Source organism: Orbicella franksi, chromosome 2, assembly GCF_964199315.1.
Source record: "Orbicella franksi chromosome 2, jaOrbFran1.1, whole genome shotgun sequence".
Taxonomy (NCBI): Eukaryota; Metazoa; Cnidaria; class Anthozoa; order Scleractinia; family Merulinidae; genus Orbicella; species Orbicella franksi.
The window spans coordinates 36,881,548-36,906,148 of NC_138146.1; the positions used below are offsets into that span (position 1 = coordinate 36,881,548).

The window sequence follows — 24,601 nt, forward strand, 5'->3', positions numbered from 1 at the left end:
GGGTCGCAACGATAACTCGCCGAAATCGCGTGAGATGATCGGCCTGAGGAGCTGGCCTGAACAAGAAAGAATACAATACAACAACAGGGTAACTAGATTTAAATCACGATATATAAGAATAATTGACTTTTTAAACAAAACCGTTGCGTTCTCGTACAAACCCTTATAAATCGCATCTTTGTAACACAACACCGCTTATTCCCAGGTAATCTGATAGCGAGCTCGGGATGCCTGTGTGGTAAGGAGAAACTGAGAGACATGTTAAGGACTGAGTTAACTTAGAGCAGTCGACAAATCTAACACTAGATCTAAACCTACCACAGTTTCCGAACTCTTAAAAGTTGGTCTGATGCCTAATAGGCTTTACCATCTTTAAAGATGACAATGACGATGATGACGGCGATAATGATGATGATGTCTGAGATAAAACCTAACTACCTATTTGAAAAACTTGTCAACGGCCTGTCACCTTATCCCAAGTTGTGTTACAATGGATTGCGTATGAAATCTTTTGTAATTTTCCTCTATACCTAAAGAAGGATGGTGGCCAGCCGAAGTCTTGCAGTGTAAAAGCAAGTAACCTACGTTGTGTCGGGCTAACTTAATTTTTCGTGTTCATCTTCAAAACTGTTACTTAGCAAAGTTGCCCATCACGCCAAGGTTGCCCTTGACATATATTGACAGGATTACAGTTCACAACTCCTTTCTACCTCATGTTATTATGTTCTTACATCAACATGAGCTTTACTGCACACATGCAGCCTTCGTCTGTAAACGGCCAACGCTAAAATTAAAGTGGTAGCAGCGGGAGTAGCAGCACACCAGCAGGGGGACTAAAACCAAAAAATGCATTTTTATGTTATACGGAAAATAGCAATATCATAGATTTCATTTATTTATTTATTATTTGGTTTAAAAGTAGATGAGTAACCAGGATAAGACATTTGGAAAAATAGAAAAACGATCTCTGGTTAAAAATTTGTTTAAAACGAGCTTTCGACTACCAGTCTGCAGTCTTTAACGAGTAATAGAGAGCGCGAACGTTAAAATATATACTAAGAAAAGTGTGAAAGAAAAAAACAAAATTATAATAAAAACAATAGAAATGCTTGTGTGCGAGTAAAAAATGTTAATGTGAAGTTCAAAATAAAATTGAATATTGTCTTGGTAATTGTTTCGCATTATTGTCAGCATGGTTCGTAATTGATGTGTGCCAGGATTCCAAAGTTTTTCTAACGTAGGGCGAGTGCAATTGTAGTCTTAGAAAAATTTTCAAGTGCTTAATTATACCAAATTTCACGGGAAATTAAATAAATGATCTGATTACTTATTAGTTTAATAATTTTGTAAACTGATCTGAAGCAGATATTCCCCTTCATGAGTGTATTGTAGCTGGTTTCTTGGCGGGGTAGGGTTCGGGGAAAGTTATCTCATGAGAGCGAGGCTGAAGCAGTGTCCTGCGCAATGCGGTCTAGCAGGATGCACTTGCAATGCGAATACATTGAAATTCATGGCGAACAAGGGGGAGGTTTCTCCTTGATTTGTAACTCGTAAACGACTTTGTTACATTGAAAGATGCCCCATTTATCAAGGAACTCATTCCTTCTTAGAATACCTTGTACATAGCTTGTTATCAGACGTTAATTGCGGCGGATTCGTGAGCAATTTCCTTGTGGTGTTGATGTTTCTCTGGGCTGTCGTTGTACAACTCCCTACTACGATCCGTGTTTTACAGGAAACTGGCTGAACGAACGACAAACAGGAGCCTTATGAACTTACTTGTGTACTTGGACCCGCAACTACGCCACAGCAACATCTGGATAAAGTGAATTTAGCTATCGATCGTCAAAATGAGTGAGTTATTGCCTGTTAGTTGTTCACTTCTATCGTGGATAAATGCTTTTTGAAAATGTCCGTTCTAAGTCACGTTACTGCGTCAACAGTCTCACAATCTTTAGGCGGAAGAAGTGTCGAGTTAATTTTTGTGTGGTATAACACAGAGCGTCTCAGTAAGACGACGTCATGGCCTTTTCGTGCTAAAGGTCCTTTATCATGCCGAGAGATGTCGATGAGTTGACTAACGAACTGCTCAAATATAAGCCGACGCTTTGTTTTCTTCTGTCGAAAGGCGGCGAGACTGCTCAGACCAAAACAATGCCTGGAATTCTGTTTCAAATATTATCGTCGCTCTCTTGTTAATCCTTGAGTAGTGACAGTATCATCGGCAAATCTGTCTAGGAGAATTCATTTTCGTTTACGTTTCGCATCATTTGCTCGGTGAAATCATCGTAAACAGCCATGTTACTTTTAGTGGTACTTGAAAACTCTTTCAAAAATGTCCACGTGAAGCGAAACGAAACCTCTCAACTAGCCTCTTGTCATTCTTCAATATATCCGAACGATGTTTCTTTCTTTTCCCCGTCTTTTCTTTGTCTCGGGAGGTTAGCAAATAATTCTTGTCGCCATTTTAATTTGTTAAGTATGTTTACTCGACACATTTTCGATGGAATTTCTCGCAGTTGACTTTTTGACACCAACTTCGACATTTACCTCCACGTTTGACAGAAAAGGACTTGTAACTCGTAAAGTAAAATGAAATTTACTAGGTTTACATGTAGCTTCTTTCAGTCACACGTGCCTACTGTCAAATTCCCTATCAAGAGGATTTTGGCAATGGTGAAGTACAAATCAAACAACCGATCATCTTTTAAATCTAATATTGTTTTAAGGTATAATCCTTACGAGGAGGTTATCAAGCTCAGAGGATATCTTCTTCTTCCTCGTTTAGAGAAATGTTTTACATCATAGCTTGATTCAGACATTAGGAATTAGGAATATAAATTATGCAGCTAGTTAATGGAGTGGTTCTGTAGACTTACACAGCAAGTGGTTCATCCACTGTAACTTCAAAGACAAAACCAGTGAATTTTTAGTAATAATTAGTTTTGTTGGCTTCGAACACGAAGCATTACTGTGACTGCAGCCTGATTGAAGGTTCTTGATAATAGACCTGTAGTACATGTATATGGGAATTTGAGGTGTAATTGTGGATTCAATGCAGTTTTACAGCAGATTTTTTCCTGAACAAATTATGGCCTTCATCAAATACTCACTCATAGATGCAATGAAAAGTATTAAGCACTTGTGACTGGCCTTATGGGAAACAATGAGTTTTGTTTCCCTGAGATCCTCAATGTTCCCCGAAGTGAACAAATTCAAATAATCATTCCTCTATCTATAACTACTTCCCTTGTGTTTTGATTTTAGAGCAGTTTTTAATTGAGTGTTGTAATACAAACCCAAACCAAACCAATTACTCACCAATTGATAGACTTCTCAGCCAATCTCAAACTGTAGTAAAACCAAAACCAAAGTAATTGCCTGATTACATATACTTTTCACACTGAATTGAAAACCACTCTAAAGCACCTGCAACTGAATCAGTGTATCTCCTTGAGTACCACCCTCTTTAAAGTGTCATCTTATAAATGCCATTTAAAAGCCCAGCCCCCATGTTCTTATACCCCTGTCTGTAAAAAGCAATTGGATGAATGTAACAATGTGAACAATCAGCATCAGGCAGAATTGAGCTGTATAGTTTTCCAGGTAAACGGAAATTGTTACAACAAAGCTGGTTCAGTTTTGGAGTAATTTGAGTTGTCATACTATGCCAACTGCATTCTTTTGCACTTTTAAGCCAATGACAGCTTCACTCATACATGTACGTGTTGCTCCAAAGTAAGTCACGCCAAAATGGAGGGCCCTCCAGTGGTTTTGGGCAAGAAGCAAATTTCATCATTTATTTCAGTGGAACGAGAAATATTTGAAACAAATATGCAAGGGATAAATTTGAGGAAACAAGCAATCTCTATTATTAAAGGAAACTGTGCCAAAAAATTTTAGGGAACAAATATGCTCCTCCTGGGTGGCTGTCAAAATTTGTTGACCATACATGTACCAATTAAAAGTCATGTCTTATTGGGACCCTAAGCATCAGCAATACATAATAAATTTATGAAACTTTCAATACATGCTCCAGAACCAAATTCAGAAAATACATTTACAGCAGTCAACAGAGGGTGGTTTTAGGAACAGTAAATATTAACATTATGACATTTAGCACATGCTATTCCAATAACATGAAGTCCTGCAAATGCAGTTCTAGTGGTCTTCTTAACACCATGAGGACCACTTGAAGTATCTGCATTAGCACTGAGTATTGATAAATTAAAGCAGGTTACTGGTAATTAAACAGCATACATGTAAATACAGTGCACATATACATGTACCAGAAGCTTAATTTGTGGTTCTTAGTTAACTTTTTGGAGGTTATGCATATTATTGTCACAAATGTGCCTGTCGGTTTGAATTATGTATAAATTTGCAAAAGTACCCACAGTTGTTATTGTCGATGACTGAGATGAATGCAATTGAAATTTAAGAGGATGTCAGGTATTAAATATTAATAATGAAGTGTTTAAAACCACAAGAAATTTCGAGATTTTGATTGTAAAATATCAAATTAGTCCTACAGCTGTAGTTGTAAACATTCTAAGTACTGGTATACACACTGTAGGTTGTAGCAACTATTTTACAGTCAAGCACTTGTTTTGACTGAACTGAGTGAACAACCTTTAAAGTTAAGACAAAAGTCATACAAATTACATGTGCAGACATGTATCTGTACTACTGCTTTTGTACGCTGCGATGAGTGCAACTGAATTTTTGTAGCTTGTTACTTAGTCCATGTTTGTACATTGGCTAATGATGCTCACTTCTTGTAAGTAAATACAAGTTCCTAAACAGTTAATTATTCTCTTATTTATTTTGGATGATTGTGGGTTTAGATACAAACTATTAGATACAAGCTTTGAGGTGAAAATGTGTGTTACTGTAGGTGTACAAAGTTCATGAAAAAATTCAGAAGTTTTGTTGCTGCATGATTGTGTGTTTCATTAAAACTGAGTGAAAATGAAAGATGTACATGGAATGTTTTTAGAAGGGTTCAGCATTCTATGCTTTTCCTGTTGCCCAAGCAGTAGCAATTAACCATATTTGGCTGAAACTATGAATTCATTTTCTGTTATTCTTATTTTGTTCTTCAGGCTTTTCCTCTGAGATAGATGAGGATTACGAGAAGACAAGACGGAATATTGTGGCAAAATATGACAGAGTAAGTCATTCTGAGCAGCAGCTAAAGTGCTGCATCTCTATGTCCCAAATGTTCTTCTGTTACAGTACGATCTGTGATAGAAATTTCCTTAAAAATTTTCCCAAGACAGACAGACAGACAGACAGACAGAATCTCTAATGACGTTACTGCAAAATCAACTTGCCCCAGTCCATGATTAAACAGGTCTTTCTTTGCGAGCTGGATGTACATATTGATTTTTGTTTGTGTTTAGAGAATGATTGTTAGAGAACACTGTGGACATGTTAACAGTGCAGCTCAGATATACACGAACTATGTGTATTATACGGGCATATTTTGTGTATATGCATACGCGTAAATGCATATTGGGCTGACGCAAATTACGTGTATATTTTGGTTCGGATATATCTGAGCTGCACTGTAGTACAAAAGTTAGATAAATGTCCTAATGTACATGTACCATGTGGGAAGCAGTGATTTTCTGACTTTTTTGTTGTGCATGAATATTTTCTAGGGATATGATGAAAATGCTGAGATAGATGACTGGGAGGATGCAAACTTTTTTGTGTACAAAATAACTGACAGATATGGATTTCTCCAGTAAGTATTCTTCTTTTGTGGGAAATTGTCTCATTTTTTACTTAAATTGTACGGCATGAGAAACACAGGATTATGTGTCATTACAATCCCAAGCTACAAACAACCAGTCATACTCTAACAATGTAAAAACTCTTGAAATTACTAACTTACAGTGACTTTCCTTGCCATTTAAAAGTGAATAGAGATACACTTGCATTGATCGATGATTCCCACTTATTTATTCACGAAAATAAATCAACTCCACAATTTGGCCCGCTGTGAGCAGGCCGGATGGGAAAATTTCACCTGCTCCTGTAACCAATCAGATTTCAGGATTTGTTAAATTCCACCTGCTCACAAACTGAGAATTTTGTACATGTATTAATGTATTATATACAAATCAAACATGTGTACAATGTACAGTAAAAGGCATACAAAGGCACAACCAAAAAAGAGGGACGAAATGAGCTCTGTAAGTAAATGGTGCACAAATATTACAGTAAAGATATTCAAACCATAAACACTTCAAATTATGTTGTACATTTTTTGGCATCTTTAGAATGGTGTCTCTTCAAGTAAATATAGAATGTTAGCATTTTAAATATTAAAATTATTCTTTACATTATATGAAGAGTCCTCATTCTGTGGTCAATGAAAAATGTACCAAGAAACGTTGAGTGTTCATGGTTCAAGTGTCCACACTGTAACAGAAAACAACCTTTTGCAAGGTCTATAGTTTTCCACTACATATACATTGTACATTTTGGAATAGTGGGAAATTTTGTGAGAATTGCAAAAGTACATTTTTTGTATCTTTGCTAATCTTTTACCTGAACATCTCTCTTTTTTACAGCAAAAACCAGCTTCCTGAGGGGCGAGATGAAAAGGTACATATATTGACAGCCACAGTCTTACTTCACGTTTTACTCCATATTGTAATGCAGCGCATGAGGGTTTTTTAAGATTTTAATTTGAATAACAATGTCCCCATTACAAAAGCATGCAGGAAGAGACAGAAAGCACATGCATGGAATCGAAAAACATACACTTCTGTAAAATACCGCTGATCATGAAAATTGAGCCTGTAATGACCAGAATGTAATGGCGTTCGCTTCACGATCACATGCTGTTTACTTTGACATGTATTTTGAAATTTTTCATAAATAGAGAAGTAAAGTCATCAAGTCATGATCGTAATAGAGAGAAGGTAATTTTTTTGTATCCAATGGGACGCATCTGAGACTATACCTGTGCGTCTTTTAGGAAAATTATGAGTCTGAGACATGGGACGCACAGGCAGATAGATCACTGGGTGTACTATGACATCTGTTTTGTTTGTGGTGCAGACAATCATTTTCACTGGCTACAGTGCTTACAGAGAACACTGCACTGTATATACATTTACATGTACAGTGTATGTTGTTGAGCCTTGGGCTGTAGATGCATGTAGATATAGAACTGTTATATTTTAGTTGTTTTTTTTTCTTTAGTGTTGTTCTAGTTATTAATTATTTTCTTCCTTGCACAGCTTCTGACATTAGAACGCGAGAGAACACAGAAATGGGTAAAGATGGTAAAGAACTGGGATAAGTATATACGTGGAGAAAAGGTGAATATTTAAAACAATTTAAACAAGTTCAACCTTAAAAATGCTCATTCTCTGCATTTAAATGCTTTGCAGTACATGTACAGTACATTGTATGTAGTGTCTCCAATACAAGGGTCAATGCTGCAGGTGTAAGGAAAATTCTTAAACTGACTGCAGCATATGTTAGGGACAGTACATACATGTACAATTTTGTATAGTGTATGTACATGTATTGTCCATGTATGGATGGATTATTAACATGAACTTGTGTAAATTAAGTAAACTTGTTTATGTAGTACATGTGATTACTAGTAATATGAACTACAGAAAGAGAATCTTCATGTATGTATGCTATTGCGACCACTTGTACCCAGCCACTTGGAATAGAGCAAGCCAATCAGAACATTACAAAGGGTAGTGATCTTTTTCTGAAATTAGTCATTAACATTGAAAAATACAAACAATAGTTTGTAACAAAATGCAAAGTGTTCTGAGCCCCTCCGGAAACTTTCCCTTTTTGCTGATTTGCTAGTTTCAATTCTAAATTTTGTACCCTTTTTAACAGTTTTGGTTTAGTTGTTGCAAAATGAGTTTTTAAGCTAAACTTTTTGAGCGAGATGTGCATTTATGATAATTCTCCGTCAAGGGCTAAATCTCTAAGCATGCATTTAACGCAGCTCTAGGAGTCGATAGTGTTTACATGTATGTTTCCACATCAAACAGACCATTACTTGCCGTCACTAGAAACTACATGTACCAGTCCATTGTTCTCAGTTTATGTTTTGATCGGTTTGTTTTCTTTTAGTTAGCCCGGTTTGAGTAGTTGTAGTGTAGAAATCTTTGCAAGCATCTTTGTGAACCTCAAAGTTAGCTAGTGTTATTATCTTCCCTTTTGATTACCATAGGCTTCAATGAGTGAGCGTTCTGATAATTTGATGTTTCAAGTACATTATTTAAGGCAGTGGTATTTACAATATGGTACATATAATTCAACAGTATTGGTTGAGTTTTGAGCTGTGAGTGAGTGAGTGAGTGAGTTTTTACATGCAGTAGTGATGAAAGTGGCCTGTTTTGTCAAACTACCCGCCCTACTTGGAATAATTAGATTTTGTACTCTACATGTACTGAAGTGTGGTTACTTTTTATATTTGTATTTTTCAAGTGAAGTTGTTGTGTGTAATATGTCTTTATTATATGGCTTTGGCTTGTGGCCGATATAACGCGCGCTCTGATTAGCTAAGAGCGAGATCTGAGCAGTCATTATGCAGCCGTAATGCCCACGGGCCGATAACGGATTATGCAAATTAGGAGGAGCCTGGCTCGGAAAATTCAAGTGCATTGAAACGATGAAAGCCGATTAAAAACAGTAAGAGAAGTAAATTTAATTCCGAGTAGCTAAAAGTTTAGGGATTTTTCCTTAATGAAATTTACATAGAAGTCGTTTTTGACTTACCGGTAACCTTGGTGAGCACTAGTGAAAAACAATCAAAGTTTGCCGAGTGTCGAGTAAAGCTAAAATCGCTAAGTGAAAGACACCATCGGCAGATGTGTCACGTATCCTGAGCAGAAAACCACGAAGAAACTTATAAGTTATCATCTTAGTCACAATAATTACCAAAATATTGAACTCCGTTTCAGTTCTCATCAAATAGATTCCGTCGCTTCAACACAAGCAAGTGAAAATCAGCTTCTGGGATCATCAGGTGTAAACAATCGGGCGGTTTCTGTTGGTAGCAGTGTTTCTGATACCTGCAGGAAGTTTTAGATGCTCACAAGGCTTGAAAAGTTCATTCATAAGTCCCAGAATTAAAAAGGCCAAGATATGTTGTCGAAAGCGAATGCGAAGATTGAGTTATTCTGAGCAGTGCATTCTGAAGCATTAGTATTTTCTTTCACCGAAAGACCGTTGGTTTGGACCATTTTGAAGCACTTTCTGTCTTTTCTATATGCGTTGACGTTTTGCCACAAAAGTTGGAAAAACTCCCTCATCAAGTTGTGGCTCCACGATACTAAAATACCTTTTTGAGGGCTGTGACAGTCATTTTTCCCGTAAAGAATTACAGTAATGAAGTTCACTGACTGTGTAGTTTTGCCCTGGGTTTGAGACGATGAATGAATCGGTCAACGCGCGCATCGCCGGATGTACATTGACGACTTCTGCTCAAAAATTTTTTTTTTTCTTTAATTCGTGAGCCATATAATAAACAACTTAATAACCTCGACCGTTCGGTCGTTACGGGAAAATCTCAAACCTTGGCCTACCGTATTGACCTCAGTCTGAGATTTTCCCGTAACGACCTCACTCTCAGTTATTAAGTAGTTATTAATGCTTTAGCTGAGGAGACGGATCTACAAAGGCATCCCAAACGCCATGAGAGGTGAAACCTGGAAAAATCTTCTTGGCATTGATAGCATTCCAAACAGGAGCACAGTTTATGAGGTAACTGAGAGTGTGTTACACACAGCTTATGTTAAAACGTTGGGTCAGGTAGCAGCTCTTGTAAGGTCTCACATGAATGGCTCGGTACCCTTTGATATAGGAACAAAACAAACAACAGAAGCAAAAGTCCCAAAACAATAACAGCTGCTACACTATGACAGAAAAAAGAACTACAAGCTTACAAGAGCTGCTGCACTTCTGACATTGTTGGTATTACATTTACATGCATTAGCAATCAATTCATTGAGGTACATGTAGTTGGTAAACCTATACAGTTTGTTATCATACATCCAATGTTATAAGTTTCTGATAATGTTTTGAGGAATTTAAGGGTTTGCAGTGACAGTTAATGATTTCTTTTTTCTAGTCTATGAAAAGGATTGCAAGAGCACAGTCTCCTGATATTCGGCAAATTGACCTTGATGTCAACAGAACATACAGAGATCACATCATGTTTAGAGATAGATATGGAATCAAGTAAGATCAACACTTGTGTTCTTTATAGACACAGTATGTTATGGTTATTTTTTATTACGCAGGCATTATTTTACATAATATTTACTTTTTCACTTTTTGGAATATTTAGGCAACAAGCCCTGTTTCATGTTCTTGCAGCATACTCCATGTATAATGTGGTAAGTTTATTATTCAAGTTAGTAAATTGTACCATATGTGTTTTACTGTAAAAAAAAAAATGAATTTAGGGCAAAATAATTTCTTATTAGTTTTAATTCATTATATTTTCCTTTGTATTTGTATAAATTTGTATTTTCTATGACTTGGCTCCTCTAACTACGTAATAGCTTTTACAGACATATGTAATTTATACAGATGAATGGTAGTGTCTGCTGCCAATAGCCCTTTTCCATGGTTTACTTTTCTAATTTACACTACAATATATTCCAACATGTATGTGAGGCAATTTCAGACAATTCTGTAACTTCTACGTGAAGTAAATTTGGAAAAGGGCCAATTATGCTTAAACCTGTTTTACTGTATTGAACAAAACAAACTAAGGAATTAGGTTCTCCTTCCAAAAGATATTACATTTACAGCAATGTAACAGTGACACTAAATAGGGCTTGGAATATTTTCCTGGCTGATGCCAGTCAAGTTGTCCAGTAAAATCTATTTTTGCTTGGCCAAAAAAACGATTTTGAATGGACAAATATGCATTTCATCATAGCTCTTTAAAAAGTGCTTCTCCCCACCCCCCTCAGCATGATGCTTAAATATCAAGCAAGTGCATTTAGTGAGCTTTTATTGTGGAAGTATCTCATGTCCAGGGCAAAAAGTACGGAATGCACGACACATAAGAAGCATGTTCAGTAAAATCAATATAATTATTACACTTTTGCCTCCTTCTATCGCTTCCTATCGGCTCACAAGTGCGAGTAATGTACAAGTTAATTTAGAACTAGCTCTGAATCAAATTTTCCTTTGAAGTGTTAACGATGGAACAAAATGTCTGGTCATCCAACGATTTGACCCAGAAAAAACCAGTTTTTGACAGGACTTTGTCTGTTGACCGGCGGTTATTTCAAACCCTGCTAAATATCAGCCTTAGGGGCAAGTCACAGTATTGTAGTGCACATTGTACGGTACTGTTTTGAAAGCAAGCTGCAAGAATTAGAAACAAACCACAGATGATTTTGTGCTTGTTTTGTAGGAGGTGGGGTACTGTCAAGGCATGAGTGGAATAGCAGCTCTTTTGCTGATGTACCTGAATGAAGAGGTGAGCTTTGTCTCTGTCTTATCTGTCCTCGAAGTGAAATCAAGTTTACAATTTGTGTAATGTAATGTAAGTTTCATGACCAAAATGACATTAATTCAGTCAAATTTTACACTTGTAAAAATATTTTCAATGCAAGGTACACTGTATGTATGTACAAGAATTTGTTTATGACCTCAAGGTTAACTAGTATTCAATTTATCCTTTCATTTGTTTCATCCTGTAGGATGCTTTCTGGGCATTGTCACAACTTCTTACTGACAAGAAGCATGCAATGCATGGTGGGTACTCATGTTTACACTTAATATAAATAAAATAGGAAAACTAATGGTGCCTCTGGTGAAGACTGAAAATGAGAGACTGATAAAATTTAAGAGTTTATGCAAATCCTAACCACAGGCAAGAACAGGTGATAATTATACTACAGTACATACACATGACACATCATGTTTGGTGCAGTCTTGCATGAATGTAATACAACACTCAATCTGTTCAAACACCATGCATCATCATTAAAAAAAATGATATAAACTGCAATATCCACTTGAATTTGATTTTTTTCTGAAACTTCACTCACATGTAGGGTTGTTGTTTTGTAGATTAAAGATCCATGCACATAAAACAGCTGTTTGCCTTTTACGTTCTTGACAGCTGCCACTACAAAGCTAACAGCTGTCTGCTGTAGAGGGCATGGTCGTTATTACAATTTACCTCCAGTCTTTGGCTTATTAATCATACGCTGTACCTGTTTCTTTTCTTATACTAAAACTTAAGTTATAAAACAGTAGGTACAGTGTAGGTGTATTAGTGTAGGTACTGCATTGTTAAGATATATTGCATATTATGTACATTTAGCAGTCATTGTTATAAATGATTTTTTTTAATCTTTTGAAGGGTTCTTTGTACCTGGCTTCCCAAAGCTGCTTAGATTTCAAGACCATCATGATAGGATTTTAAAGAAACTGTTATCACGACTGTTTAAAAATTTGGTAAGTGTTAATTTTAAGCCTGTATCGTTCAAAACTCTGAGTGTACAAAACCAGAGGTTTTAGAATTTTTCTGTTTATGCTTAACATACATTTATTAACATTATGACAGCTGTGTTTAAAAGTTAAATGGCAGCCAAGTGACTCTCGTAAGGCCTATGCCATGGTTCAAATAATTTCAATATTTTATTTATTTATTACAATTTAATAGCTGATTTTCAAAACAAAACAAAACAAAACAAAACAAAACAAAACAAAACAAAAAAGAAGCCATAACGATAATGTGTAGGTGAGTTGCGTGACCCCATATAAAACAAATCACCTCATAAAACTGTAAAAATTTCAATAATGTCGCTAAAGCTGTAACAATATTTACAATTTTGTTACAAATTTAATAACGTCAGCTTTAAACTTGTCAACACTGCATGCCGAACGGACCTCAAGAGGCAAACTGTTCCATTCATTGACAATCCTATAAAAGTAACTGTTTTTAAGTATATCTGTCCTGGCATAGTTCTTTTTTAACGATTTAGTGTTGAAATGTCTCAGTAAGTAACGGCCCTCTTGGCTATAAAAATCTAAGAATTGAGAAAAGTCGACATCTAAATGGCCATTAATAACCTTAAACAAGAAGGTGACATCAGCAACAAAACGTCTTTGCTCAAGAGTTAGCAGATTGAGCTTACTTACACGGACATCGTAGGTTTCATTCGATTTTAAGATGAACGTGGTCGCTCTGCGCTGAATTCTCTAAAGTTTGTTTACGTTTCTCTTGGTGAATGGACACAGACGACTGAACAATTTTGCACATTTACACACAAGTTTTGTAGTACAGGTTGTTTTTCCAGTGGCAAACCACCTGTTACATTTGCTAACATTACTGATCCTTTTTTTGGGGGGGGGGGGGAGGAGGGGAGATCAACTTCCTTACTTTACATACTGTTTGCTTTGTCGTCATATCGATATGATATGCAGTTATGTAATAAACAACAGCTCTTTTTTCTCAGCGTTTGCTTTTCCCACAGTTTAATTCATTGAGGTCTTTGTGTTTACCTCTGTTTGTTTCTATCATCAGGAAAAAGAAGGTTGTCATTCTAGTCTTTACACTCTCAAGTGGTTCATGCAATGTTTTCTGGATCGGGTATGTTCAATTGCAGCTGTACTGTTTCTTTGTAGTCTTAATTTGTTTCATGTGCTTGTATTGTTGTCAGAGATTTAACTTTTGCCCCCCCCCCCCCCCTCCAAAAAAAATTATGTTACATAGAACCTCGAGTTCTACAAAGGGGATATGCTGCTTTTAAAAGAGTGTTTTCACGTGACTTCACTATGTACAGCAATATTGTTGTCCCAAAACAATGAAACGGTGGTCATGTTGGTGTACCAAACCAATCCTGTGGGAGTTCCACTGTTTTCTTATATAAACACTTCCTTTTTCTCCAATAAATGTGCATGGCTGCTGGACACGTGAGTGAATACGCTCTATAGCCTCAGACCCAGAATATTGAGACCATGGCGTCCTCTACAGTAGAGGAAGCCTGGGTCATTTTACAGAGGAAATAAAATATTTTTTAAATATTTTTCGCCATCTGTTGCGTAAACATTAGGGGAATTTGGTGATGGTGTTTGTGATCACTGTGGTTATTATAACCTGTTCGACTTCAGTCAATTTCTATTTGATGGAGAAGTTTCAGAATGCTAATCTTTGTTATTAACTTATTCCGTTAGGTTCCATTTACCTTGACGCTAAGATTGTGGGACATCTTCATGTTGGAAGGAGACAGACTGCTGACCGCTATGGCGTATAACATTATGAAAATGCACCGAAGTAAGTCGAATTTGATTGGTTCATTGATTGATTGAGTGATTGACAGACCGACAGGGCGCGCGGCCGACTGATTGACTACTTTAAAGGTCATTTCCGAGTTGCCTTTTGCTTCTGTGTCAAAACGGGCCCTCAAGCGAAACCATTCATATCAAAATATGCGTTCATTTCACGCAATTCAAACTCATTTTCGTATGAAGGGTTTTACACAGGGCGATTGAAAAGTGACTATTAAGTAGCGCATTGGAGTGCTTTGCAATTCATGCTACGAATCTTGCTCGAAGACTGGTGACTGTTTCTTGTGTTCACTTATGTAACGACGTGATCCCCACTGTTTTCGAATGACGTTCTCGACCGCGAGTATGGTTGCCTAGAAGATCCTTTCTGTGATATGGTGAATCTATAAATTAACATTTTCTTTTTCCCCTTTCATAGAAATATTCATCAAGATGGGCCTTGAGGAGGTGGTGCAGTTTTTGCAAGAAAAGATGCATTCGTACCCGTATGACGATGATGAAGTTATAGAGATGCTCCAGGCCACGATGTTCGAGTTAAAACGTTTGGGACTGGACACGCCGCCGGCTCCTACCAGGGAGGAGTTCCCATCACTCCCTCCTGGCGCATCACTGAAACGAGGCGTCTTCCAAACTGCGTCTGCGCGCGCAAGGAAAAATAAAGAAAAGGACAAAATTATTCGCGTGCCCATGGACAGACCGCCGTCGCCAGCCTCGCCCGAAATAACGCTCCTTCGTGGCGTTCCGACAAATTTGTCACACTCTCCGCCAGCTAACTTTAACCGGAGCGAAACTTCAGTGTCGACATTTCCCGACACTCCGACAGATTACCAAAGCCAGGCTTCGGTGTCGACAATTATCGAAATCCAACGCCATCCTCAAATTCCGGCGAGTTACCAGGGAGAACCACATAATCAGCGTTTACCACACGAAGACCCTCGTTGGTTGGACCACCGGAAGAGCGACGGGCATGGGGTGGAGGTGTTACGGTACAAACCTCCAGACGGTCGAGTGGTGTTTCATTCCGAGAGCGTTCTTCCGTCAGCCGACGGGCAGTCGGACGATAGTCTACGGAGGCGAAGAGTCACCGACGGCGGGTATAACTCGGTGTCAACATTTCGACCAATCAACGGAGACGTGGATGCGCTTGTGATGGCTTCCAAGCCTGGTGGGTCACCCATTTGGAAACATCACCCGAATGAACATCAGGTCACTTTAACTTTTGTTTAATGTAAATGTACAGATAAAGAAGCGATTAGATGGGCTGCTACCTCTGTGAACGAGCCACACAATAGGCTCAGATTGCAGATGAGAATAATGCCCTGGGCCCTGAGTTCAGTAGAAGATCTTGTACTCAATTAAGGCACCAATTGGGTTGCACATCTAAGGTACCTGTTTAGGAGTACATTTTAGAGGGTCTAGCAAGTGTGCCAATAAAATTCAGGTTCACAAGAGGTAGTAGCTTGCAGAAAAACGTGAAAACGTCAGCTCTCTTGTGTCCTTCAACTAAGAAAAGAGAGAAATTACCGGCCACCAAAACCTTAACTTCGCAACATTAAACGCTTACAGTCGCTTTAAAAAAAAATTGTGGGAAAGCTGGTGTGCGTTACTAACACGGCTGTATCTTGCGGAAAAGAAACGAGAAACACAAAGTCAATTCTATTGAGCGTTTTGACCAACGCGGAAACAAGGAGGTATCTAGAAGAAACGAGAAATTATGAGCTATCTTGAAATTGAATTTAGGGATCTTGTTTCTTGAAGGGGGCCATGCATAACCTTAAAGGTAGGGCAAAGTATATTAAGATTAGGAGGTTCCTTGGGGTGTAGATGTGCTCTGTAGATGATGTAGCAGTGTTAATTCCATCAGATGGCAGCGTTATTTAACAGAGAAAGGTATTTCAATTCTAAAGAAACTGCTGGGCTTTGTCGGCGGGGCAAGTGAAATACTTGGCCATTTACGGTTTATTATCCGCCGTAGCGAACGTCAAGGCTGGTTTTCACTAGAGCATAAGCATAAGCACAAGCATAAACATAAGCACAAGTGAAAACAGCCGCGACATAAACATAAGCGGAAACGTAAGAAGAACGAACCCACTTATTTGTCTTGTGCAGTTTTCACTAGTAACGCGCTCGACATAAGCATAAGCATAAGCACAAGAAAAACGAACAGTTCTGTTTTTCTTGTGCTTATACTTATGCTTTTGTCGAGCGCGTTACTAGTGAAAACTGCACAAGACAAATAAGTGGGTTCGTTCTTATGTTTCTGCTTACGTTTATGTCGCGGCTGTTTTCACTTGTGCTTATGCTTATGCTTGTGCTTGTGCTTATGCTCTAGTGAAAACCAGCCTTAAGCTTTCACAGAGTTGCTAAGGTGGTTTGTGTATCGTTATCAACTACAAGTTGATAAACAACTAAGTTAGTTAGCAGACGTCCCTCTTTGCCCTCCAAATTCTTCCCCGCTGGGGATTTGATACAAAGGGTTCGATTGGTTGTTACTCACTTTTGAATTTTTGCGGGCACGTAACAACCAATCAGAACACTACACGGATCTGTCACGTTACGTACGTAAAAGGTACGTCACGTAACGTCACGAAACAGTCACGTACGTCACGGTCTTGGCAAGGAATTTTTCCGGTTGAACAAGGAACATCTCGTGAAGGGTTGCCACACGTCAGGAAATGGGGTGAGAAAACAATCTTCAAAGTCAGGGAAAAGTTGGGGAATTTTATTTTGAATCGGGGAAAATTGGCACTGACGAAAATTCAGGGAAACTTGAAGTTATAATACCGCTGAGTTACGAGCAATACCACTGAAGTCGATAGAAATATTTCAGGTCATTTTGTGGCAACCATGTTTTTCCTTAAATAATGAAGTCAAAGGTGAAACTGTTGTAAACCTATCACTCTTTAACGAATGGGAGGCTGAGGCCTGCCGCTATATCCGATTTTTTTTTTAATCAGGAAAACTGATGTCTGTGGCAACCATGTCTTGAATGAAGGGTGAATTTAGAGCGTGAAGAGGACTGTCTACTTGTATGGTTAACACTTTTGGACGCATTCGCAAGACAGGCCTCTGCTTGTTTCACTTTTGCCTAGTTTATTTAGTAATTAATGAGATTTTAGATGGCAGTTTTTTAACTACGTCTCGAAGTCTCGATATATCTTAAGGGAACGTTCAACATAAATAGGTATTTTAGCCGTATATATGGAGTATGTGAGACTTCGTATATTCTGGTGATCAATTTTATTACTATTAGCTAAATGTTGCAATTGTCAGAAATATCCAGTGAGCAATTCTAATGAATTGAATCCGAGTTAGCAGTCAGAATGGCAATAATTGTATAATATTTTACAGAGATACGTTATTTTAGTTCCAATTATTAAGAATGAATCAGAACATTAAGGCATGAAAGTGTTCAGTGAATTTTACGAATTCCAATAAATTTGAGGAAATGTCTGATTAAAAAGTACTCTTCACTATCTTGTATCATTTATATCGGCCAGTCGTTTGTTGAAACTGAAAAACAAAAACCTATTTGTAAAATCACGTAACATTCTTTTGAAGGTGAACCTATTGCCACGAACACCTGAAAAAAATGTTAAAATGTAATGTAGTTAATTTAAAAAGGTAGCAGCAATTCCAACAACCCCTAGATATTTTATTTTCACTGGTGTAACTGAAATGATTCGTGAGAACTTTGACATCTCATTCTGATAAAATAACAGCTAATAACTAATCTGAAGAACTTTCAAAGCAACGATTATCTTCTGATAAAGTCATGGCTCACGGTTTAAGCGCTATCGAATTTCTTTTCTCACAACAAACTGCTCGTGCACGTCAAATCTGAAATCCTGGGGAAGTCGTATCAAATTTCAGGACTGTCATCTCTAGCATGGACTTGTAATTTTATGCAAATGCTGCCAGTTGCCGAGAAAATGATCAGCGCTGACCAACACCTAAGAACTCGTTTTTATGTAGATTAGGGACTAACTGTTTTGCAAAACCTATTGCACCTTTGGACTTGTTGAGTGTCTTGACAGACTACTAGACGCATGCGCAGTGGTACCATAGCTTTGCACTCCTAACCCGTGGGCACCATTAACATTGGAAACACTGTAGGAGAGAAAGGCAAGTGAAAATTCCGTCACGCACTTTCGTTTGCATTTGAATGTTTTTCACCTTGTCACGTAATCGGTAAATCGTTCTTTCGTTCAAATCTCTAACATTTCTGTGAGGTCTTAACCTGCTAATCTGGACGTTTTCTTGCTTGGTGGTCGGTTGTGTTTAAAATTCTACCTTCAGGAATCAGTAGCCGGCAATGCCATCTTGTGTAAGATTACAGACATGCTTGATCATTCGTTCATGTGTTTTGTGTAACGAGTAGACAGAGTCCCCCCCCCCCCCCCCGGTCCTTGTGCACGTTCTGACGAATCGTTTTCCTTTTCTACAGAATTCTATCCGGAGGAGTCAGCGCAGAAGCCGTGCGGGAAGTCAGTCCAGTATCACTAGCAGAAACAGCCAGTTCAGTTTACAGAATGTCACATGGGAAGCTTCGAAAACCAATCTGTACGGCATCACAGAACTCTGAGTTGGTATTTGCTACCCGAACACGGTCTCCCCAGTTCGGGGCACAGTAAATAAACAGTTTGAAACTTCTGAGACAGCGCGAAGAGCTGTCCCACAGGTGTATTGGTGGTCATCCAGTCTTAGAGCAACTGAGCTCAGTTGATTTTTATCTTTCCAAATTTTTATCTATGCTCAGTTTCAGCTGAACGTTAACTTGTATAGTATTGCCTCACTGTTCACGTTTAATTTTAGCAGAAAACTCACGATTACCGCCAGAAAACCAGACTGCTTTCGCTGGCTCAAGAATACGTTCTCAACAAAATTCTCCTTGAGGTCTCTAAAAATGACTGGCTTGAAATTTTGTAGGCCTTCTGCGCCATTCTGGCGCAAGGAGTTAGGTGAAGGTGAAGGTGAAGGTGAAGTTTTGTGTTGCTGGATACTTGCAATTGTAGAAGCCCTTGGCTGCCTACAAAGTCTCATAAATCGTAAAGACGTGTTGGCCTTAGAGAGATTTCAGTTACCGAGAAACAAATTCAGCTAGAACTAACGATCGAGGCAGCCGTGTCCCCTTTGGGAAAGTGTCCACTTCACGGTGGTTTCGCCAAACCTCGCCTGAGGGTGTCCCCATTGGAGACAGTTAAAATTATCAAATCATACTTTTCCTTTTAACATATATCCATCTTTTCACACCCTTCTTTTCACTGACGACATAAAAAAATTATTTAAAAGATAATATAACAGTTGAATTTTACTGATTAAATATGGAGCAAATGCCCTATTACCCGAAATGTTCCCATAACTTAATTTCCTTATTTGGCGACAGTTAATTTTCGCCACCTTGGAAACTTAGTTCCGCATTTTCCTGTATTGCCGAAGCCAATCTTTTGCGAAACTTTATGGTAATAACTTAGGGGGAAAAAATTAGCAAAACGTCAGTAAGGCTTCACCGCTCCGCTCCCTCCCACCCTCCCGACAAGAGTGCACAGCAACGAATCCTGCAATCTGATTGGTCGTCAGCGCGCTCCGGATTTTCCTATCTCTGCCCACCGTCATGGTAACGGTTTTGTGAGTTTCTAAAAGTGATCTGAGAGAGAGTACAAAATAAATGAAATCATTGACCCACGGTGTCCATATCACGTTGTGCTCTCTACGGAGCCGTGCAAAGAACCGAGAAAAATATGACAAAAAACTTATTTAATATAACAACCTAAATTACAATAATATACATTAAAATAACTATGGCTTATTATATGTTTGAAAGAGGTAGTCGTTAAAGAATGCTTCAGAAAGGAGGATAAACCAGTGCTTTGATTAGCTTACGTGACTGACTATTCCATAAGACAGATCCTCTGCAGGCAATGCTTTTTTGGAGATCTTCTGTAGTTGGTCTTCAAAGAAAACGATTATGTTCAGATGCCTGGAGATTATAGTTGTGGATGGTGTTTCCCTGGTTCTCGTGCGTTGCGGCAGGAACAAAGTCGCGAGAGATAAATCAGCGAGCGAGGCAAACCAGTGAGGGGCCTGGCACGAGAAGTAAGAACGTCTCCCGTCATTTTTCGTTCGCCGACGGCTTTACTCGTGCCAGCAACGATGAGAGCCTGATCGCAGGCTAGTGTTTTCCAAGGTCAATTTTTCTGAGATATGTTTGGGGATCTGTTAATTCATAGTTTTGCATACCAGTGACTTCAAATGGTTATTCGTATGTCACCTAAGCTTGGTCACTTAGATTTCGAAGAATCTGAGAAGATCCAAGATCCCACGTCCTAGCTAGTCAGATCCAGTTATTATGCGAGCGGTGCTGTTTTGCAAATTTTTCAAGCCTGAGGCTGAGAACTTTACAAATACTTCTCCACAGAGCACTACAATAATCGAGAGGCATAACTTGATATCGGGACCGAGGTGGCTGGCAACTGTTTGCAGCTCTTTTCAAGATTTAGATTTTGATGGGTCATGGTAACCACTCTATTACAATCATGGTATCAACTGTCCAATCATTGGTGACCACGTTACCACTTTCGTGACACAATAGGTTACCATAGTAACTGTATGACTTGCTAAAAACACCCTTAAATTTAGCTTTAAGTGCTAAGAAATTTAATTTTGATCTGCGAGATATATGACACGATAAGTGTTTGAAAATTTAAGGTGGCTCTGAACCCCACATACAATTTTTTAGAAATTTTGCCCACAATTGCGTCTTATCCCGCTGGTCAGAGTTTATTCATTTTCGTTCTATTTTTGAGTCATTAACACTTTAAGCTAAAATCAAAGGTGCTTTCAGCTGGTCATACTGTTGCTATAGTAACCTTTTATATTCCGAAAATGGTAACATTGTGTTCCCCAATGATTGAGCAGTTGTTTGACGCCTGATTGTAGCTGATAAGAAAAGAGTGCTTATAATGTTAAAGACTCATCAAAACCTAAGTCTTGAAAAGTGCTGGAATATATGATCGCTTCCATCCCTGAGGAGTTGTATCCATAAAACCGCAATGATTACTGAACATTTTCTCAGCGACTGCAGAAATCATATGAAACAAGCGTTGATCAGCACCTTACTCCGTTTGCGTCCGTGGCTAATGCTAACTGCTTGTTATCCTTTAGTGAAAGCCAGCCTTAATGTATTCATAGTATGCCACGCGTTGATAGTAAGTGGCACTGAATTTAATTCACCCCAGCCCTTTTATTAGGACATGATGAAAGAGAATATTAAATTTAATTAAGTAATCAAAACTAGCGTAAAACTGTCAGTTCGTAGTACTGATGAAGACCTAAATAAACAATGTAAGAGTATTTTACACTCCAGAGAGGTCCTAATGAAGAAATTCATATCGTCAGTAAGTTGTGCCGAATTAATAAGCCTTTCGTGTGGGTAATCATTAATTTATTCTTTTGACATATATGTAAACTTGCACTGTCAGGTTTATCTTTTATCGATAAATATATATTTTACTTATACATCACGTAATATGACTGTTTTCTTTCTTAACACTTTTGATTAAATTTACAGCTTACGTTCTCTTTGTAAAGTGAACTGAAATTCTTAGTAATGCATGCAAGCATATTTCTTCACGTTAAAAATGAAAAAACTTCCCGCCGCCCCCCTACAGCTGTTTCTCTGGCTTCAATGAAACATCTCGACATACGAGACAACATAGTGACAGCAATCAGTTGGAACTTTTAATTGCCGTTTTAACATATTGTGCCCGTGTTGACGGTAGTTCGTAATTGCAAAGAAAAACTGACGAGAGGAAAAGGAGTTGATGAACTAATTTTCGTAAGCGGAGGGTGCTCTAACGTTCTGAAGCCAAAACATTTTTGTGGTGATAAATGTGAAGCTGAATTTGAAACCTTCATCAACTTGTGAATGGGACGTGAGAGACATGCAATTAATCGGGTGGCTTGAAACGTGCAGAAATGTAAAACAGCAGGTGTGCAAATTCACAGCTAGGCGAATGAAAGCATAGAAAATTATATTCAGTACCGCAACTCGGCATTTACAATAGGTTAACGGACACCAACATTCGTATAGATTTTTGTAAATGAAGGTTTTTTGTCACTTTTTAAGCCATGCTAAGCCATGAAGAGGCGTGTTCTGTTTTTTTTTTGTTTTGTTTTGAAAAAGCAGTTGAGGAATAACTTTTAAGTTAGATAAACGGTTTGATCATCGAATTTGATTCAGTATTCGAGAATGTCTGCTTACTCAAACACAACGCGTGTGCTGAATGGAACAAAGCCATCGAATTGCTCCAGTCCTGACAACCTTTCGGCTAAGATCGGCAAAACATTTGCGTACTGCCTGCTCCTTACTGTCTCGCTGGCTGGAAATTCCTTCATCGGAATACTTGTCTACAAGACGAAAACCATGAGGAAAACCATCAACTTCATGATTGTGAACATGGCTGTGTCCGATCTACTTTTTACGATTTTCGCCTTGCCGTTAATACTTGCAGAACTCCATGCGGACTCCTGGCTTATCCGTGGCGTCCCAGGTGAGGCGCTATGTAAGTTGGAATACTTTTTACAAGACATCTCCACTGCCGTATCTGTTCAGAGCATGGTTCTTATCACAGTGGATAGATTTGGAGCTGTAGTATTTCCCCTGCGTTCTCCACTTGTCACTTCAAAACTGTGCCTCGTCTTCATTCCGGCCACGTGGATCGTCGCGTCTGCCGTTTTTACGCCGTATTTATTCGCCTTAAAACTTGTTGAAAACCGCGGAGATCTGACGTGCGCCTTACATTGGAAAGAAGCGTTTGGTGAATCGTCATCTGAAGTACATTTCATGCTAGCGGTATCTGCCGTGTTCCTTTACATCCCTTTTGCCTTAATGCTCATCCTCTACTCTATCATTATTATAAAACTCAAGACAAAGAAGCTTCCTGGTGAACAATCGCTCAAAGCTGAGAAACAACACAGTGAAAGACACAGAAATGCGCTTAAAATGGCGATTGCTATCGTTTTAGGATTTGCCATATGCTGGATTCCCCTCAGTGTCTTTAATGTTCTGTACCTCTTCGTATGGGACACCTCCACTGCTCTGCCATTTAGCATAATGCACTATCGTTTTATTGCGTCATTTATAGCACGAGCAAATTGTGCTGTAAACCCTTGCATCTGTTTCACTTTCAGTGAAAATTATCGCAGAGGTTTAAAGAGTCTTTTTAACTGTTCTGGAGGCTTGAAAAATAGTCGTAAAAGTTATACTGAATTATATTCCATAAAAAGTAAAGACCGGCTTGTGCACAAAACAGCTAATAATTATGCGGTTAGTGGTCAGAGAAGTAATTATTTTGTCATGATTTCTACTGTGTAATGTCCACTTTCGGTCCGACCTCGCCTCCGGCTGTGCGTATTGGTTTTTAGTTGACGTTTGGTCCCTGAAGGAAAATTTTAGTTGTTTTTCCACATATAACTACCATTTTGGCTTTCGATGTATCTAACATCATTTTTTTTCTTTCAAAGAAACCTTTTAATAACTAAATTAAAAACCCATAGAAGAGCAATAAGGCGGGACAAAGAATAAACTGAAGGCAGAGGAAGAAAAAAAACGGTCTTATCATTGGCTTCTAATATTTGAAACTTTCTCAGTAATCGTTTTTAAAATCACAGTTTACGAACCATTAGAGTTTCAGACGGCGAAATCAGATTACTTAGAGCTGTGTATAAATAACATACCAAATTTACGAATAAAATTAAGTTAACTTTTGTGTTGCCGTGTTTTTCTTTTTTTCGTTTTTTTTTTTTTTTTTTTTTTTTTTTTGTGCTAGTAGTTGTTTTTGATGCTTTTTTATGGGGAGAACGGTTTATATCGCATATTAGTGATTTTGAACATTGTATATACATTTGCCCCGTCTGTTGCGGCAGACTATAGTTAGATTAGGTTTCGACGCATAAATTGCACCCGACTCCGTAAAGAATTAATGAGTTGGACGGCCGGCAGGTGCAGGTGTTCCCGTGTGAAAGGGTATTTGACCCATGTTTGGCTATGAGGACTGCCGCCAAGGGTTTGAAAGTCTTTCGAGAAAGAAAACCTAAGCAATGAATCCACCCCAAGCTGGACAATTAATATTTAGCTCTTATTAACCGCGCAGTAGGTCTGTATCCCAGAATCGTGATGAGATGTTTATTATGTGGCAAACAAGACCAATTTAATTCGTATAATGTAACTGGTTTGTACTGACTGCCATTTTGCTTGCAAACGGCGATGAGCTGAATTTAATTC

At 38.3% G+C, this 24,601-nt stretch overlaps 2 protein-coding genes across 2 annotated transcripts; both read left to right on the forward strand.

Moving 5' to 3' along the window:
• The first annotated feature begins 1,382 nt into the window (after positions 1-1,382).
• Positions 1,383-19,035, forward strand: LOC145479659 (USP6 N-terminal-like protein). The gene is made up of 15 exons (XM_081458074.1): positions 1,383-1,854; positions 5,106-5,173; positions 5,667-5,752; positions 6,585-6,618; positions 7,260-7,340; positions 9,655-9,759; positions 10,127-10,236; positions 10,346-10,394; positions 11,429-11,494; positions 11,718-11,772; positions 12,386-12,480; positions 13,553-13,618; positions 14,203-14,302; positions 14,735-15,522; positions 18,764-19,035. The coding sequence occupies exons 1-15, from the start codon at positions 1,851-1,853 to the stop codon at positions 18,899-18,901; spliced, it is 1,845 nt and encodes a 614-aa protein (XP_081314200.1). The 5' UTR covers positions 1,383-1,850; the 3' UTR covers positions 18,902-19,035.
• Positions 19,036-19,683: 648 nt separating this feature from the next.
• LOC145479660 (neuropeptide FF receptor 2-like) lies at positions 19,684-24,601 on the forward strand. The gene has a single exon (XM_081458075.1). The coding sequence runs from the start codon at positions 22,568-22,570 to the stop codon at positions 23,690-23,692; it is 1,125 nt and encodes a 374-aa protein (XP_081314201.1). The 5' UTR covers positions 19,684-22,567; the 3' UTR covers positions 23,693-24,601.

Excerpts from the sequence above, each read along its gene's own strand:
- LOC145479660 (XM_081458075.1), top strand. The coding sequence starts at position 22,568 with ATGTCTGCTTACTCAAACACAACGCGTGTGCTGAATGGAACAAAGCCA.
- LOC145479659 (XM_081458074.1), top strand. Across the intron at positions 6,619-7,259 it reads CTGAGGGGCGAGATGAAAAG|CTTCTGACATTAGAACGCGA; the intron begins GTACATATATTG and ends TTCCTTGCACAG. Across the intron at positions 12,481-13,552 it reads CACGACTGTTTAAAAATTTG|GAAAAAGAAGGTTGTCATTC; the intron begins GTAAGTGTTAAT and ends TTCTATCATCAG.